General features: G+C 37.6%; 1 protein-coding gene and 1 long non-coding RNA gene across 2 annotated transcripts in view; one reads left to right on the forward strand and one right to left on the reverse strand.

Annotated features, from left to right (window-relative positions):
* LOC123987193 (myosin heavy chain, fast skeletal muscle-like) overlaps positions 1–6748 on the reverse strand; it is a 12765-nt gene extending 6017 nt beyond the window's left edge. The window contains exons 1-22 of the mRNA XM_046075861.1: positions 6545–6748; positions 6130–6273; positions 5881–6037; positions 5770–5797; positions 5571–5682; positions 5391–5483; positions 5222–5285; positions 5016–5114; positions 4797–4900; positions 4061–4199; positions 3808–3926; positions 3397–3546; positions 3109–3279; positions 2362–2668; positions 2137–2207; positions 1907–1994; positions 1706–1823; positions 1505–1628; positions 1263–1399; positions 860–1115; positions 518–760; positions 262–438 (exon numbers count right to left, since the gene is read on the reverse strand). Coding sequence (XP_045931817.1) covers positions 262–438; positions 518–760; positions 860–1115; positions 1263–1399; positions 1505–1628; positions 1706–1823; positions 1907–1994; positions 2137–2207; positions 2362–2668; positions 3109–3279; positions 3397–3546; positions 3808–3926; positions 4061–4199; positions 4797–4900; positions 5016–5114; positions 5222–5285; positions 5391–5483; positions 5571–5682; positions 5770–5797; positions 5881–6037; positions 6130–6273; positions 6545–6748 — 3105 coding nt within the window. The remainder of the gene's footprint in view (positions 1–261; positions 439–517; positions 761–859; positions 1116–1262; positions 1400–1504; positions 1629–1705; positions 1824–1906; positions 1995–2136; positions 2208–2361; positions 2669–3108; positions 3280–3396; positions 3547–3807; positions 3927–4060; positions 4200–4796; positions 4901–5015; positions 5115–5221; positions 5286–5390; positions 5484–5570; positions 5683–5769; positions 5798–5880; positions 6038–6129; positions 6274–6544) is intronic.
* LOC123987197 overlaps positions 1–11189 on the forward strand; it is a 19880-nt gene extending 8691 nt beyond the window's left edge. The window contains exons 4-6 of the long non-coding RNA XR_006829062.1: positions 8608–8722; positions 9877–9969; positions 11085–11189. This is a non-coding gene — a long non-coding RNA (uncharacterized LOC123987197). The remainder of the gene's footprint in view (positions 1–8607; positions 8723–9876; positions 9970–11084) is intronic.
* Positions 11190–14746: the final 3557 nt, after the last annotated feature.

Raw genomic sequence — 14746 nt, forward strand, 5'->3', positions numbered from 1 at the left:
AATAGATCAGACATGAATACTTGTTGTGTTTAAATTGATGAGCTAAAGTTCACTCACTTCTTTATTTTCTCATCAGACTGCTGCTTGTCATTCTCCAGATCCATTATGGATTCGTGGGCCAGTTTAAGATCCCCTTCAAGCTTTCGTTTCGCCTTCTTTTCTTGCTCCAGGGAACCTTCAAGCTGTTTTAACCAAGGTTTTTTTTCCCATTAATTTTTATTTTCATGGGGACTAAAATAACTGTTTGTTATTATTACTTACATCGTCCACTTGCTGCTCCAGCTTGGTCTTGGACTTTGTCAGAGTGTTGACTTTGTCTTCCTCTGCCTGCAGATCATCAAGGGTCTGCTGATGGGCCTCTTGGAGGGCTTTCTTCTCTTTAGTCAACTTGACAATGGTCTCATCTTGAGATGTCATTTCCTCAACCAGGTTTTTAACCTGTATGTGCAATATTGTGAGAATAACTTTTAATATTCAGCAAGAGCAGACTTTAAGGCCTTATGGAAGAAATACCAACCTTGTTCTCAGTGGCATGTTTCTCCTTTTCCACTTTGGCCAGGGTTAGCTCCAAGTCATCAATGTCTTTCTTCAGCTCAGAGCACTCGTCCTCCAGCTTCCTCTTCTTTGCGGTCAGCTCACCATTGACCTCTTCCTCATCCTCCAGTCTCTCAGCCGTCTCTTTGAGTTTGGCCTCAAGCTGGATTTTTGCTTTAATGAGCCCCTCACACCTTTCCTCTGCATCACTGAGGTTTTCACCTTCCTAGATTTGCAATGACATACAATTAAAATAATATTTAGTAACTTGTCAAAACCAGGATCATTAAAGTAGCAGATTACTTTCTCGTTTTATTTAACGTACAGACTGCACTTGCAACAACAAGTCATTCTTCTCCTGCAGCAGAGAAACCATCTTCTCCTCCAGTTCTTTCTTCTTGGCCAGAGCCTTTGCTAGCTCCTCTTTGGTCTTTTCAAAGTCCTCTTTCATGTGTGCCATTTCTTTTTCAGTCTCTGCACTCTTCAGAAGAGGCTTAATCTTGAAGTACAGCTTCATCCATGGCCAGGTTTTAACATTCATGAATGAGCGAATGTTGTACTGAATAGAATATATTGACTCCCTGGGGAAAACAGGTATCAAAGTAAATAAACAGGTTCACTCAGATTCTAAAAGCTATATTGATAAGTTTGAGTTTTCAAAGTAAAAACTTGGTTTATACAAATATTACAGTTACCCTTTGATGTATGAAGCTAAATATCTACAATACCTGCGCTCCATCATCTTGACAAATTCTCTCCTCATGAGGAAACCTCTGCAGAGAGCCTGAGTCATTGTGACCAGGGCAACAAGTTTATCATCTCTCATCTCTTCCAGAGTTCCCAGCAAACCAGCTTTGAAGAACACCTACAACAAAGGGTTACTTGAGATGAATTGTTATGCTTAATTACAGTATCGGGGTTAGCAGTAAAAGTAAATACAATAATCACCCATAGCAGACAAACGGATTACCTTTGTGTGTCCAAATTTGTACTGAGTTTGGTCAACATTTATAGAGCCCAAGAGTTTCTCTGAGGCCTTTTTGTTGTCGATGAATTGTCCCTCCGGAATGACACTGGCATTCAATACTTTGTATCTGAATGGGGGGAAATTAATCTACTGTGAAAATTTGATCATAATACTGTCAAAGATATGGTTATTCTTAATAATTACCTCTGCTTGAAGTCACCGTAGAGGATTCTGCTGGGAAAGCCCTTTCTGCAGATTCTGATACCTTCCAGCACACCATTACACCTCAGCTGGTGGATGACCAGGAAGTTCTCCATGAGACCTTAAAGACATGCAAGTTCGGTCTTATGTTGCATATTTACAGTAGTCTTTAATTGCTTACATTAATGCTGACATTAGGCTTACCAGGAGTCTTTGATTCATTTGGAATCAAACAACGTACAAAATGAGGGTGAGTGCTCCTTAAGTTGGTCATCAGCTTGCCTAGATTCTCCTGAAATATGGAAAAATTCAAATTGTTACTTAATAAAAAACGACGTGGCCTGTTTCCCTGGATGTTAACTGCAGAATCCTTTGGGAAAGTAGTGGTGTACATGTGGTATTGTTGTAGTGACGCAGTTCTTTGTGATGCTTACCCTGAACAGAGCAGATACGGTCTGAAAAGACCCACCCTTCTTCTTGCCGCCTTTTTTTCCACCACCCTCAGCTGTACCATAAAGATTACATTTTAATTATTAGCTTGAACAGATGTAATACATTTTATTTAAACTGTATTCTTATACTCAAGTCACAAATGACTCACTATATTTTAAAATGTAATGAAAACTCCAACATTCAGTTATTTAAAATAGAATCCCTACCTTCTGTTGAGGCATGTGATGCATAGAGGAGAGCCAACAGTTTGACTGCAGACTTCTGGTAGAGCTGAACCACTGAGTCATTCAGGGGGTCTTTGTTCTTATCCAGCCAGCCTGTAACATTGTAATCAACAGTGCCAGCATAGTGCACCAGGGAGAAATGGGCCTCAGCTTTGCCTTTGGCAGGTTTGGGTTTCTGGAAGGGGGCACTTTTACCAAGATGCTGGTCATAGAGTTTGTTCTTGAAGGTGACGTCTGAAGCCTTGGGGAACATGCACTCCTCTTCAAGGATGGAGAAAATGCCCATTGGCTGGCAGGATGAAATGATTATTTAGAAGAAAAGTTTTCAAGTCATCAGATTTGTTTTGTGTTTTTGAAAATACACTGCTTAAGGAAAATTAAGGGAACACCTGGTAGAGCTGAACCACTGAGTCATTCAGGGGGTCTTTGTTCTTATCCAGCCAGCCTGTAACATTGTAATCAACAGTGCCAGCATAGTGCACCAGGGCGAAATGGGCCTCAGCTTTGCCTTTGGCAGGTTTGGGTTTCTGGAAGGGGGCACTTTTACCAAGATGCTGGTCATAGAGTTTGTTCTTGAAGGTGACGTCTGTAGCCTTGGGGAACATGCACTCCTCTTCAAGGATGGAGAAAATGCCCATTGGCTGGCAGGATGAAATGATTATTTAGAAGAAAAGTTTTCAAGTCATCAGATTTTTTTTGCGTTTTCTGAATTTTTATCATGTCACTCACCTTCTCAATCAGCTCAATGCAGGCAGCCAAGTCCATGCCAAAGTCAATGAACTCCCATTCAATTCCCTCTTTCTTGTACTCTTCTTGCTCCAGGACGAACATGTGGTGGTTGAAAAACTGTTGTAGTTTTTCATTGGTGAAGTTGATGCACAGCTGCTCCAAGCTGTTGTACTAAAAACAATGATTTCAAAGGCCATAAGTAAGTTGGACTAAAATTTTAATGATTTGTACACTCAGCTTTAAAGACAGCTGAATTTGGTATCAGCCAAGAATGATTTTGATACGTACATCAAAAATTTCAAACCCAGCAATATCCAGGACACCAATGAAAAAGCTTCTGGGCTGCTTTGTGTCCAGCATCTCATTGATTCTGACGACCATCCACAGGAACATTTTCTCATAGACAGACTTGCAGAGAGCCATGACGGAATTGTTGACCTGATTTTAAAAATTAGTAAAACAATATTGATAAGGATGTTGTAAAAATGAACAAAAGAGATTAAACACTTAAAGGGGTTAAACAGGTTAAAATCTATGATCCAAAAACCTTTATTAGAACCATGGTTGCATTGTTAGCCTTAAGTCAGAAGTCAAAAGTATGATCTATATGTAAACTTGTCTTTAAATGTAAAAATGGAAGACATTCTGTTGTTTGCATTAATTTGTTTATTTGTGTAAGTTCTTGTTGACACCCAATACCTGAGGGACAGTTTGACCTTTGGTCACGAATTCATTCCCAACCTTCACTCTGGGGTAGCACAGTGCTTTTAGCAAATCAGCAGAGTTCAGACCCATGAGGTAAGCGACTTTGTCTGCCACTAAAAGAAGTACACAGATAGTCATCTTCAAACCAATTCTAGGTTAACTTATACATTTACTTCTAAATCAGAAGTTCTCTTTCAAATGGCAAATAAATAACTATGTTAAGACTCATGGTGTGTGGCTTTCATACCCTCGGTGCCATCCGGCTCAGCCTGCTCTTCACGCTGCTTCTGCTTGAACTTCATGTTTCCATGATGCATCACAGCTCCAGTCAGCTTGTAAATGCATGCCTTCTCTTCTGCAGTGAAGCCCAGGATGTCAATGGCAGTCTGTGAACAAAAGTCACTTTAAAATACAAACATACATTATTCCATTGCCCTGCGTCCCCTAAATGTTTGGCGTTTATCACACACATGTAATAAATATTACTTTGCTTTAAGGCAAAAAGTAGCACAATATAATCAATAGTATTTGTTCTTTTGTCTCTTTACACTAGTTGCTACTACATTTAATAATTAATTTTAGTATGTGAGTACTGATGACCTGCAAAGCTTTATGTGGACTAACATAGAAACACATCTAATCCCCTGTAAAACACAGCTGGAGTTTCACTGGAAAGACACTCTTACTTGTTCTAAGATAAATATTGAGGTAGGTATTTTTCCTCCCTTAATTTGAATGGATGAGGACATTAGAAACACGCCTTCATCTATAATGCAATCCAGTACAATACTACAATAGATTACTCCTTCAAAAATTACCATAGAGTTGAATTGAACTAAAATAAGCTTCATAAAGGTGTAGGATTTATTGCAATACTATAATACATGGGTAACTTAGTGTATGTAATAAAAATGGAAATAATAAAAGTGAGCATTGGTTTTTAATAGCTGTAAATGCAATTATCAAAGAGAACTTGTGCTTACATCAGTAGCAACAAATTCTTCAGTGTCATCGATACTCTTGACAGTGATTTCACCCTGACTGATCATTGGATAGTCGTATGGATTTTTGGTAATCAGGAGAGCCTCTGAAGAAAGTGGAAAAAAACATAAATAAATATAACAGAATATATATACATGTGATAAGCCATTATTGCTCACTTGCTGTAGAATAACTGACACTATATTTCACTAATCGCACACCTATCAGCTCCGGTTTGTGGCCTGTCATGAGCTGATAGAAGATGTGGTAGCTCCTCTCTGCAGACAGCTGAAACGTCACTCGGGACTTCTCCAGCAGATCTGTATATATTTATGTTGGTAAAAATATCTCTTGTGAAGCACAGTTGAAAGAGTTGACAGTGTAATTAAACAGACAATGCTTGATGAGTTCCACAAAAAAATCTTACATGTTTCAATATCAGCTGAAGCCAGCTTTCCAGTTGACCCAAAGTGGATTCTGATAAATTTTCCCTATGCAAAAACAGAAGAACATTTCAATTAATGTCATGGTGAATTATTGTCATCACTAAATAGAAAACAATTTCAAGTCAAAGAGAAATCCCAAAAATCACTTACAAAACGTGAAGAATTGTCATTCCTTACAGTCTTGGCATTACCATAAGCTTCCAACAGAGGGTTTGCTGCAATGATTTGATCTTCCAGTGACCCCTTGAAATAACATTAATCTTGTCAGTGTGACAGTACTCACTTCTTTTTCTTTTTGATTTCATATTAATGTTGTTCAACTTCTCTTACTTGCATCTTTCCAGCAACCTGTTCTGATTTCTTTACTCCAGACACTGCGATTGTCGCAAAGTACTGGATGACACGTTTAGTGTTGACAGTCTTTCCTGCACCAGATTCTCCACTGGGTTGAAGAGTGTGTTCATAAACATTATTACTAATATATTACTATTACTTGCCAATACTTATAATATAAAGAATTTTCACTTACGTAATCAGGATTGACTGGTTTTCTCTATCTGCAAGACAACAAAGTTAGGAGTCGATTTCTCAGGTGAAGGTCCTATATTTGACGCACAGTAGCTTACAAACTGATTGATACCTTGGAGCATGAACTGATAGGCGTTGTCTGAGATAGAGAAGATGTGGGGTGGAGCCTCAATCCTCTTTTTGCCTCTGTATCCTGCGACAACAATGGAGTCATACACTGGGAGCCACTTGTAGGGGTTCACAGTGACACAGAACAGCCCTGAGTAGGTCTGTAACAGTGGGAAATATGAAAGAAAGACAAAACATTTAATAAAAACATGTATATGTTATCAAAGCTATCTCTCTTCTCCAAAAAACTCACGTAGATCATCCACGCTGCATAGCGCTCTTTGAGGTTATACAGCACAGAAGGCTCGCTGAGGTGGGTCATCATGGCCATGTCCTCAATCTTATCGAACTTTGGAGGGTTCATGGGGAAGATTTCATCTTCTTTTACAGTGAGGGTCTATCAAAGAGAAGAGGCACAGCAATAAGTTTAGTAACTGTTAAGAAGTCATGTATTGTCTGATTTCAAAATCTTAGTTGCTAATCACAAACAATTCATGTGTGTCTTTGTGAACCAGTTTTGGACCAAGTGGTTTTTCAAGATTTTGTAACATAAATTTTAGATTGTCAATCCCCTTGTCAAAGAGTTAACATATGTCACATCAGTCCAGAGTCTATATGAAAAAGGTTAAGCACTGTAAAACTTTTATTTCTAGTGCCTTCATTCTCACCTTCCCACAGAGAGTCTCCACGGTGGCTTTGCCACCCTCTTTCTTAATAAGTTTCCCCTTGAGGTACATCTCTTTGGGTTCAGCCACAAAGAACGCTGTCTTAGCATCAAAGGGAGTGTTTTGAGCTTCAAGTCTCTCTTTCTCTGGCTTCCGGAGGTACAGGGCCGCCGGGCCAAAACACTCCATTTCCGCATCTCCACTCATGGTGACTGTTTACTGCACAAGAGGAAACAAGACAATATTCTTTTAAATGCCAAGAAAGTAGGTAGATAGGTGCCCAAGTAGTGACTTGGGCACCTATCTACACCTATCACCTGTCTAGTTTTACTGTAATCAAATAATTGCTCTATTATAAAGAGTGGTTAAATACAGGTAGCTTACTGGCATACCATAACTGAGCAAAGTACTAACAAGATTGTGATGTTCATAATCACATGTATAGTACATTTGTTGCTGGTTTAAACCATATCTCATCTTGAGTTAATTTTTAAGACAAATGTGAAGCCTAATTTACCTCAGAGGACACCAGGTAAGCAGGGTTTGTTTCTGACAGATTTCAATGCAGACTTCTGAAAAAAGGAGCAAAGGTGCAAGGTTAGGATAATGCTACAGAACTTCTGAGAGTTTACTCTATCAAATTTAACTTTTAAATCAGGTGAGGAAAATTATGTAATTACATTGATAAGACTTTTAAACAGTTTGTAGACATCTAAAAGTTTAGCTTCTGTATTTTAAACACAATATTGACTTGAGACAATACATGACATACATACATGACAGTATACTATCCTGTATTGGAGAAGTTTAATTACTTTAAATCCATCTGAGCCACTAAGAAACTTACCTTTGCAGGGTGCCTGTCCGTGGGGGAGGTTTGCTGTGTCTTTTTATACAGAGTGATGGGAGCCTATTGCGTGTGTATTGCTGTATTTGGTCATGTCGCCTTGCACAATTGAATGCTTGTGAAGGAGTAGTTCTTAGCTGTCACATTACACAATTTATGGCATGTCTGCTATGTCAAATCATTGTCAGACACAGAAATATTCATATTCCTGTGAGTATTGGCCAACAAATAGGCAGTTGTGTTTCCTTTTACCGTGGCTTTTTGTAATACGTTTTGCCATAAATTATGAAAAAGAAGCAACATATCGACACTTTTTTAAAATGTTGTTTTACTTATAAGTGTAATACATGCTAATGGTAGCATGCAGATGTGAAGTTGGTTTTGGACATGTGTATACAAATAAGGTGAAGAAGACATGACGTTGGATCAGCAGTCAGTAGTTAGAGGGAGTCCAAAGGTGTGACTAATGCATCTTTTTAATGCTTCCTGGCACAAAAGGAGCCCCTTGCTATGCTTTTGGGAACCTTTAAAAAGTCACTGATATACTGTTTCAGAGTCCTTACAAGTCAGAAATGATTATTATGTGTGCCAATGAGCTTTAAAGAAAAGGATGGCCTGCCAAGGGATTATTTTTCACAACAGTGCCAACAGCTGTTCTTATTCTTCTTCTTGAGGGATTCACAAGGGAGATGGAAACAGTCCCCAAATGTAGAGCAACTGAGTGATTGATTGCTACTCGACTTCCTTTATGTTTCACAAATCACCTCACCATGATGGGGTTTTGTGTATGTTAAAGTTCAATATGTTTAGGGCATGACCTTCTAAGCTGTTTTTGTTTTTTAGATGTCTACAGTATGTGATGGGATAGAAGATGTTGTCATAGATGGCAGGTGGACTTGTAGCCAAAAGTTTTTTTCCAAGAACGTGGCTCACAGCCGGCAAAATGTAGAAGTGTGGTTAGGCACTGTTTCTGTTGGAAAGAGTTTCTACTTGTGGCAGTGAATAAGAAATTCTAAAGTGGTTACCAAGAAGATATAATGAGCCTCTGTCTTCAGTGAGCATGAGTTACACTATACCTGCTGTGTAATCTGTTGTCTTATTAGGACAAAACTCAAATATAGCACCAGGCTTGTGTTGATGCTCAAGCCAAATGCCACATGCTCGAGAGGCTTATTGTGTCTTTGATCTCCATCTGTCAGTTTCTTCATTTGTCTTGCAGAAACAACTGAGCTCGGGATAACAAACCAAGGTGATTGTAACATTCCTGTCTACAAGCTGGCCACAAAGAGCATGGAGATACATGTTCCATAACAGTAGCATCCCTGTTTAACCATGTAAGTACATATATTCATATATTTGAAGATTGTAATTATGATCCAGTTAGTATATTATATTTTTAAAGGTTAAATTCTATAGAAAGGTTTTAGTTATGTTCAAACACTAATTTTCTATGGACTGACTTTAAAACCCTGTTTTGTGGAAGTCCTTTGGATCATTTGTACATTGTACATTTGGTTGTTTTAGAACAGAAGTTAAAATGTTTCATAACTTTCACTAACAATGTTTTTGGTTTGTAAAATAAGGACGTGTATGTCAAGCTCACTATCTGTGCAGCTGTGACCTCAAGGTAAAAAAATCTCAAGAATGTGTTTTGCTTTTTAAGAACTTGTATTGAGCTGTATCAAACTTGCTTTGGTGTCATTTATACCAAATGTACCTTGATATTGTTTTGATATGCTATTGCAGTCTTTCAACGCATGTTCACATTAAACTATACTCAGATACTACTCTAAGAACCAGTGAGTGGAATCGTTGTCAATTTGAAGAATGTCAAAATATTTTGTTTGTGACTAGGTTTAGGGTTTAATGTTAAGTTTCAGTGTTGGGTTTTGACCCTGGCTGCTTGTCCATCTTGTAGAAGAGCTCCCGGGATTATAGTGTGGGATCCAATGGTGAGGAGTTTGTGGGGTGACTGTAGAACTGTCTCCAACAGTCTGTCAGTCATACACAATATTTTGGAGGCTGCACGTTTCATGTAGAGGAAATTTGGCATCATCATGCACTGAGCAAAATGAGATATGTGGAGATTGGCCTTTTTTGACATTTGGATGATGCAAATTGAGAGGTGGTTCAAAACCTTTGTGCAGTAACTTTTCATATTAAGAAGACCACATTAAGTGTGGTGGACCACACTGAGTGTGTGTGTGTGTGTGTGTGTGTGTGTGTGTGGGTGGGTGGGTGGGTGGGTGGTGGGGGTCACTGGCATCTTATAAACACCAGAGGGAGCCTCAAGTTGCAAAGGTGCAAACATGCTGCTTATGTTACCAGCTTCTCTATCATTATCCTCTGGTCCCTTAACATTACACCACATCACCAACTCATGCTGTGCGGGCATTAAATGCAAAAGTTTACTATAATATATAATGTAAGTACCCATTTAGAAATAATAATTAACTTATGTAAATATATGTTGTCTTTTCCTGCTCAGGTTCACAGAGGCTTGTTCACATCTATCTCACCATGCATTGGACAGAAGGCAGGGAAACACGCTGGACAGTCCATCATAACCTTTTAACATATGGTATGACACATTTAAAGATTTGTATTTATATTTGTTTAATTGTGACTCATGTTTAGAAGTGCATACATGTCAGCACTGTGCCTGATTTTTGCAATAAGGGCTGTCATAAATTGTGAAGATGGGAGCAACATTTTAAGAGTTGGTTCAGTAGTCAGTAGTTAGAAGCAGTAGTTAGACGCATCTTTTTAATGCTCCCTGGCATAACAGTAGGCCCTTGCCATGTTTGGGGAACCATAGAACAGTCACTGATATACTGTTTTAGAGTCCTTACAAGTCAGAAATCACTGTTTATGTCTGTGCTTCTTGCACGGCAGGAAGCTTCAACTCTACTACTACTACTACTACTTCTACTCTATACACCCAGAATAGATGCTTGAATTCTCATTAAATATTTCACTCAGGCATCAGTAGCCCGTCTGTCCCAAGGGGGCAATAGTGAACATAGCTGTTATGTTTTTGTACTCCAGCGATTTAGAAATGCACTTCCTTAATGTTGGGGAACTCACAAGAGATGAAAATATTGGGTTCACTGCGTGTACATTGAAACAGTTATTGCTTGCTTTAATCATTCCTCCTATTAAGAGATGCCTTCCTAATGCACTTTCAGTGTAAGTGACGGGCGACAAGTCCTTCTTTTTTGTAAAAATACATTACAAAGTGTATCTAAAGATGAACTTGTTTTTCCACAGACACTGTTTTCTGTTCAATATTCATGTTGGCGTGTGACTTTGGTTTAAAAGACATACATGAAAATTGTGAAACTATCCTTTAAAAGAAGAATTGTCACAGTCAAAGAAGCAGACATAATGATTATTTTAAACTTTTAGTCACTAGTCAACCTCCAGAATCACAGGATTCTATATTTCCTAATTTGTGACACAAGACTTCTGTTAATATTTTTTATCTTAAGCACCAGCTGATAAGCTCCTCCAGAGCCACAGAAGACATTGTACAACAGGCTGTGTTTTAACATAAGTGTGAGTGTAAGTAAGAGTGTCCCTTTAAATGTTCATAATGTAAAATTATTAGTAGCTTGCTAAATGCCATGTGCGTTTTTGCTGGATTTGTACAATTCCAAACCAACTAACTGATGCTATATTATTGCTTATCCACAGAGGAAGTGAAGGAAGAAGAAGAAAGGGGATCTGAGTGAGGTGGCACCTCTGCTAATCCATGTGAACTGACAGAAACATCACAGAAAAGTCTGAGAGATAGCTGAGGGTATAACACTGTTGTATAACAGTTTTCCTGTAATCTCTCTAATAAAGTTGGAATCTCTGTGTCTGTATGTTGTATTTCAAGTTGTATTTTGTATCTAATCTCTATGAAGTCTTTATTGTATATTATAGTATTTATATACTTCATTTTGTCAATGAAACAATAATACCAACAATTATCCAAATTACCTTTATTTGCATTGGTGGGCACACCTCTCCGAATATATAAGTTAATTGACCGACAGTGAAACTATTCCTGGATGAAAAAATGTTGGCTTGGCAACACAGTGATATGGGAAAGCTCTTTCATAAATGGGCAAACATGGGAAGTGAAGAGCAGAACTGGATACTCATCTGTACCCCAATGTAGAGAACCACTTACTTGTAGGGGACAGAAATTACTAGTGTAGTACAAATGTGTCATATGTGTGAGATGTGAATGAACCTATGAATAAAAGAAATCCACTACTACTTTGCAAACCTTTAAATAAAATTAAAGAATAAACATTAAACATAAACATAAACATTATATTTTAGTAACTAATCAAAGACAACAAACTGAATTGGATTGACATGCCAGTTATTTATTATGGGCATATGAAACATTTTAAGTTAATTAAAATTACAATGTACTCAATCTGGTGGCTGATAATCCCTTATTAACGGACACACAACTGGAAGAGTGTATTCAAGAAAATGACTGAAACACATATGTCATGTAGAAAAGTGCTTTGTTAAAAAATCTCTTTCCGTATTACAACAGAAGTACAGCTAACTTTGGCATTTCACTCAATGAACTCCTTTGACATTTGCGATCCAAAATTATGCAATGTTGTTTTGTCAGAAGGTTAAAAGCAATTTTTTATTAATTCAAATAAAATAGTTATTGGTGGTTCAGTCAAAATGAATAAATCATAAACAAAAGGTTACTTTGGCGGAGTGTTTGCGTGAGCACACTTACCAAATTAATTTATGAACTGTCAATCACTGACAGCCCAATGCACTTACATCTCGTCATGTCTAGAATTAGTTGGATATTAGCAGGAGTTACCTGGCGTTCCTGATTCTCAGGTCAACAAACTAAACAAATCTTCATTTTAAGACATGATGCTGATTTCATGAAATGTCATGACATCAGGTTTCTTACCTTCACTTTATCTCCACACCTACCTGAGTGTGCTCTCTTGTCACGAAATCCACAAATGCGCACCATTCAGCAACTTAGCAACTAAAATGAGTAGTTTGGCACTACAGTTTTCTCGATTGCTTAAATACTATAACCAGGCTTTTGAACTAAAATTTCAAAACGATAAGCCATTCATCAAAAAGCACACCCATTTCCCTAAACTTTAAGCACTACTCCCTGTTTTGACACATGATTCAGATTTGTTGAACTTTCACTGCAAAACTCTACACACAAATCCTTTCATTTCTCATTACTACACCAAGTGGTCATTTAGAAAGCTCTAACATTCAATCATTTTTGCTCAAGCTCAAAGCTTGAGCTCATTTGGCACACAAATGCCCAGAAACACAAGGACTCATAATTGATCACACACCAATCAGAAACCGTCAAAAGATAGATAAAAGGACCAGAGTCAGTTCATTCAGTTTTGGAACAATGGATCCAGAGAGACGTGAAGGAAGTTGTGTTCATTATGTAAAAACATTTTTGAGAGCCACAAGCAACATTACATATAACCTGTTTTTGTAGTTTTGCTTTGAATTTATCTCACCAGTGTGTAAGACTATGTTATAGTGTTGTAGTGGAGAGCTTCATTTTGACCTGAACATAGGAAGTTTGGAGAATTGGGTTTGTGTTAGGAGTTTTGACAAAATGAGGCATAATTCCAAGAAATGTGTTTAAGCAAATGAGAAAACTATAAAAAGTGTTCATCCTCTCCCAACTAATGCCAGTTCATGCAATGATTGAAGCTTACAATCTTTGCACAGATGACAGAGACCATACCATAATCTTAACAAAATACTGTACTTTGGTAGTTTAACCTCAATCAGAGTTGTAGTAAACAACACAAAACCTCAAAGACCCCTAATTTAATGCATGTATTATACTCCATTTATTTAGCTGATGCCTTGATCTAAAGCAATTTGCAGTAAGTGCATTCTACCATGTGGACACAATCCAAAAATGACAAGAATCATTAAAGCACATCAACTTGCATTAATAAGATATGGATACACACATGTGCACATACTCTCAAACTAATTTAGAGTGTTATCATTAGTCACATATGCCACAATGAAGTACATTACATTTCACAGGTGTTAACAACAAACACTGTGAAGGCCCAATTGAAAATAAAGTATTTAAATTTCTCAAACTCTGCTTTCAGTGTTATAAACGCAATTGATCCGTTTTGGCGTCGACTCAAAAAGACAGCAAAGAAAATAATTACTCTTCAATTTTTTGACAGTCTTTTCCTCACACCCCTTCTGCTCTTACTAATTTGAATTTCTCTCTTACAAGAGTAAATGGTAACACACACACACACACACACACACACACACACACACACACGCACATACTTAAACACCAATGCACACACAAGAACAAAATTTGCAATGTGCTACTTAGCACCTGCACAGAAATGTCTTATTTGTCACACACAAGGGAATATTAGCAGCTTTGGAGTGTTTTTGCCACTCTGAAGACTGGACAGTGTTTACCAAAGACCAACAGATGCTCTATTAAGTGGATTTGTTTTCATTAAGGGAAATATTAGCAGTTGATTATTGGCTCTTTAAAAATAATAAATTACTACAGTGGACACAATTGAAGACTTAAAAATGAAGCCTCTTGAAATAGTAAAACACTTATTAATATCATATTGGCTATTTGTTTATCATATGAAATTAGAGCAGCTGCACTGGTCAGATATCGCTTCCAATCTCATATGTGCATGTGAGCTTCCCAGCTTTTTTATTTGTTTGTTCTTTGCCTTCTCTCAGAGACCTTTCCCTGTATACAGTGCAGTGTCTTCATTTGCTAGTGTAGCGCACAGTGATGTTTATCAGTGTTTGCCAGAATCCCTACCTTGTCTTCTCCTCTTGTATTACAGCATTACACACATTAACAACCCACTGGCCTTTACAGTACTGGCTTACACAACATAATAAAGACCATCCATTACAACTACATTGGTAAGACTGCAGTGAAAAATATGTTAAATGAAATGAAATGAATGAAAATGTTAATTTCCTTGTGATTACGTACTTTCATCTCTGCATGTTTACTTAAGTTATACAGGAATATAAACTATGCACCAAAATTTAGTGCATAGTTTAGTTTAGTGACTAAATGATGGATGGATATTAATCGCAATTGTGAAACCACAAGATGTTCTCATTCAATGTCTGTTTTTCAAGATTATATTTTTTTGACTGAATTGTGCGTTAGCTCATCTGATCATTGTTATTGTGTGTCACCATTGGCAACCAACACACTACAATTGACAACTACAATTATGATATATTGCTTTTTCATTTCCTAAACTATATTAACTATAAGTACCATGGACCACACAGTTACACATACCTCA

This window comes from Micropterus dolomieu, linkage group LG18 (assembly GCF_021292245.1).
Source record: "Micropterus dolomieu isolate WLL.071019.BEF.003 ecotype Adirondacks linkage group LG18, ASM2129224v1, whole genome shotgun sequence".
Classification (NCBI taxonomy): Eukaryota; Metazoa; Chordata; class Actinopteri; order Centrarchiformes; family Centrarchidae; genus Micropterus; species Micropterus dolomieu.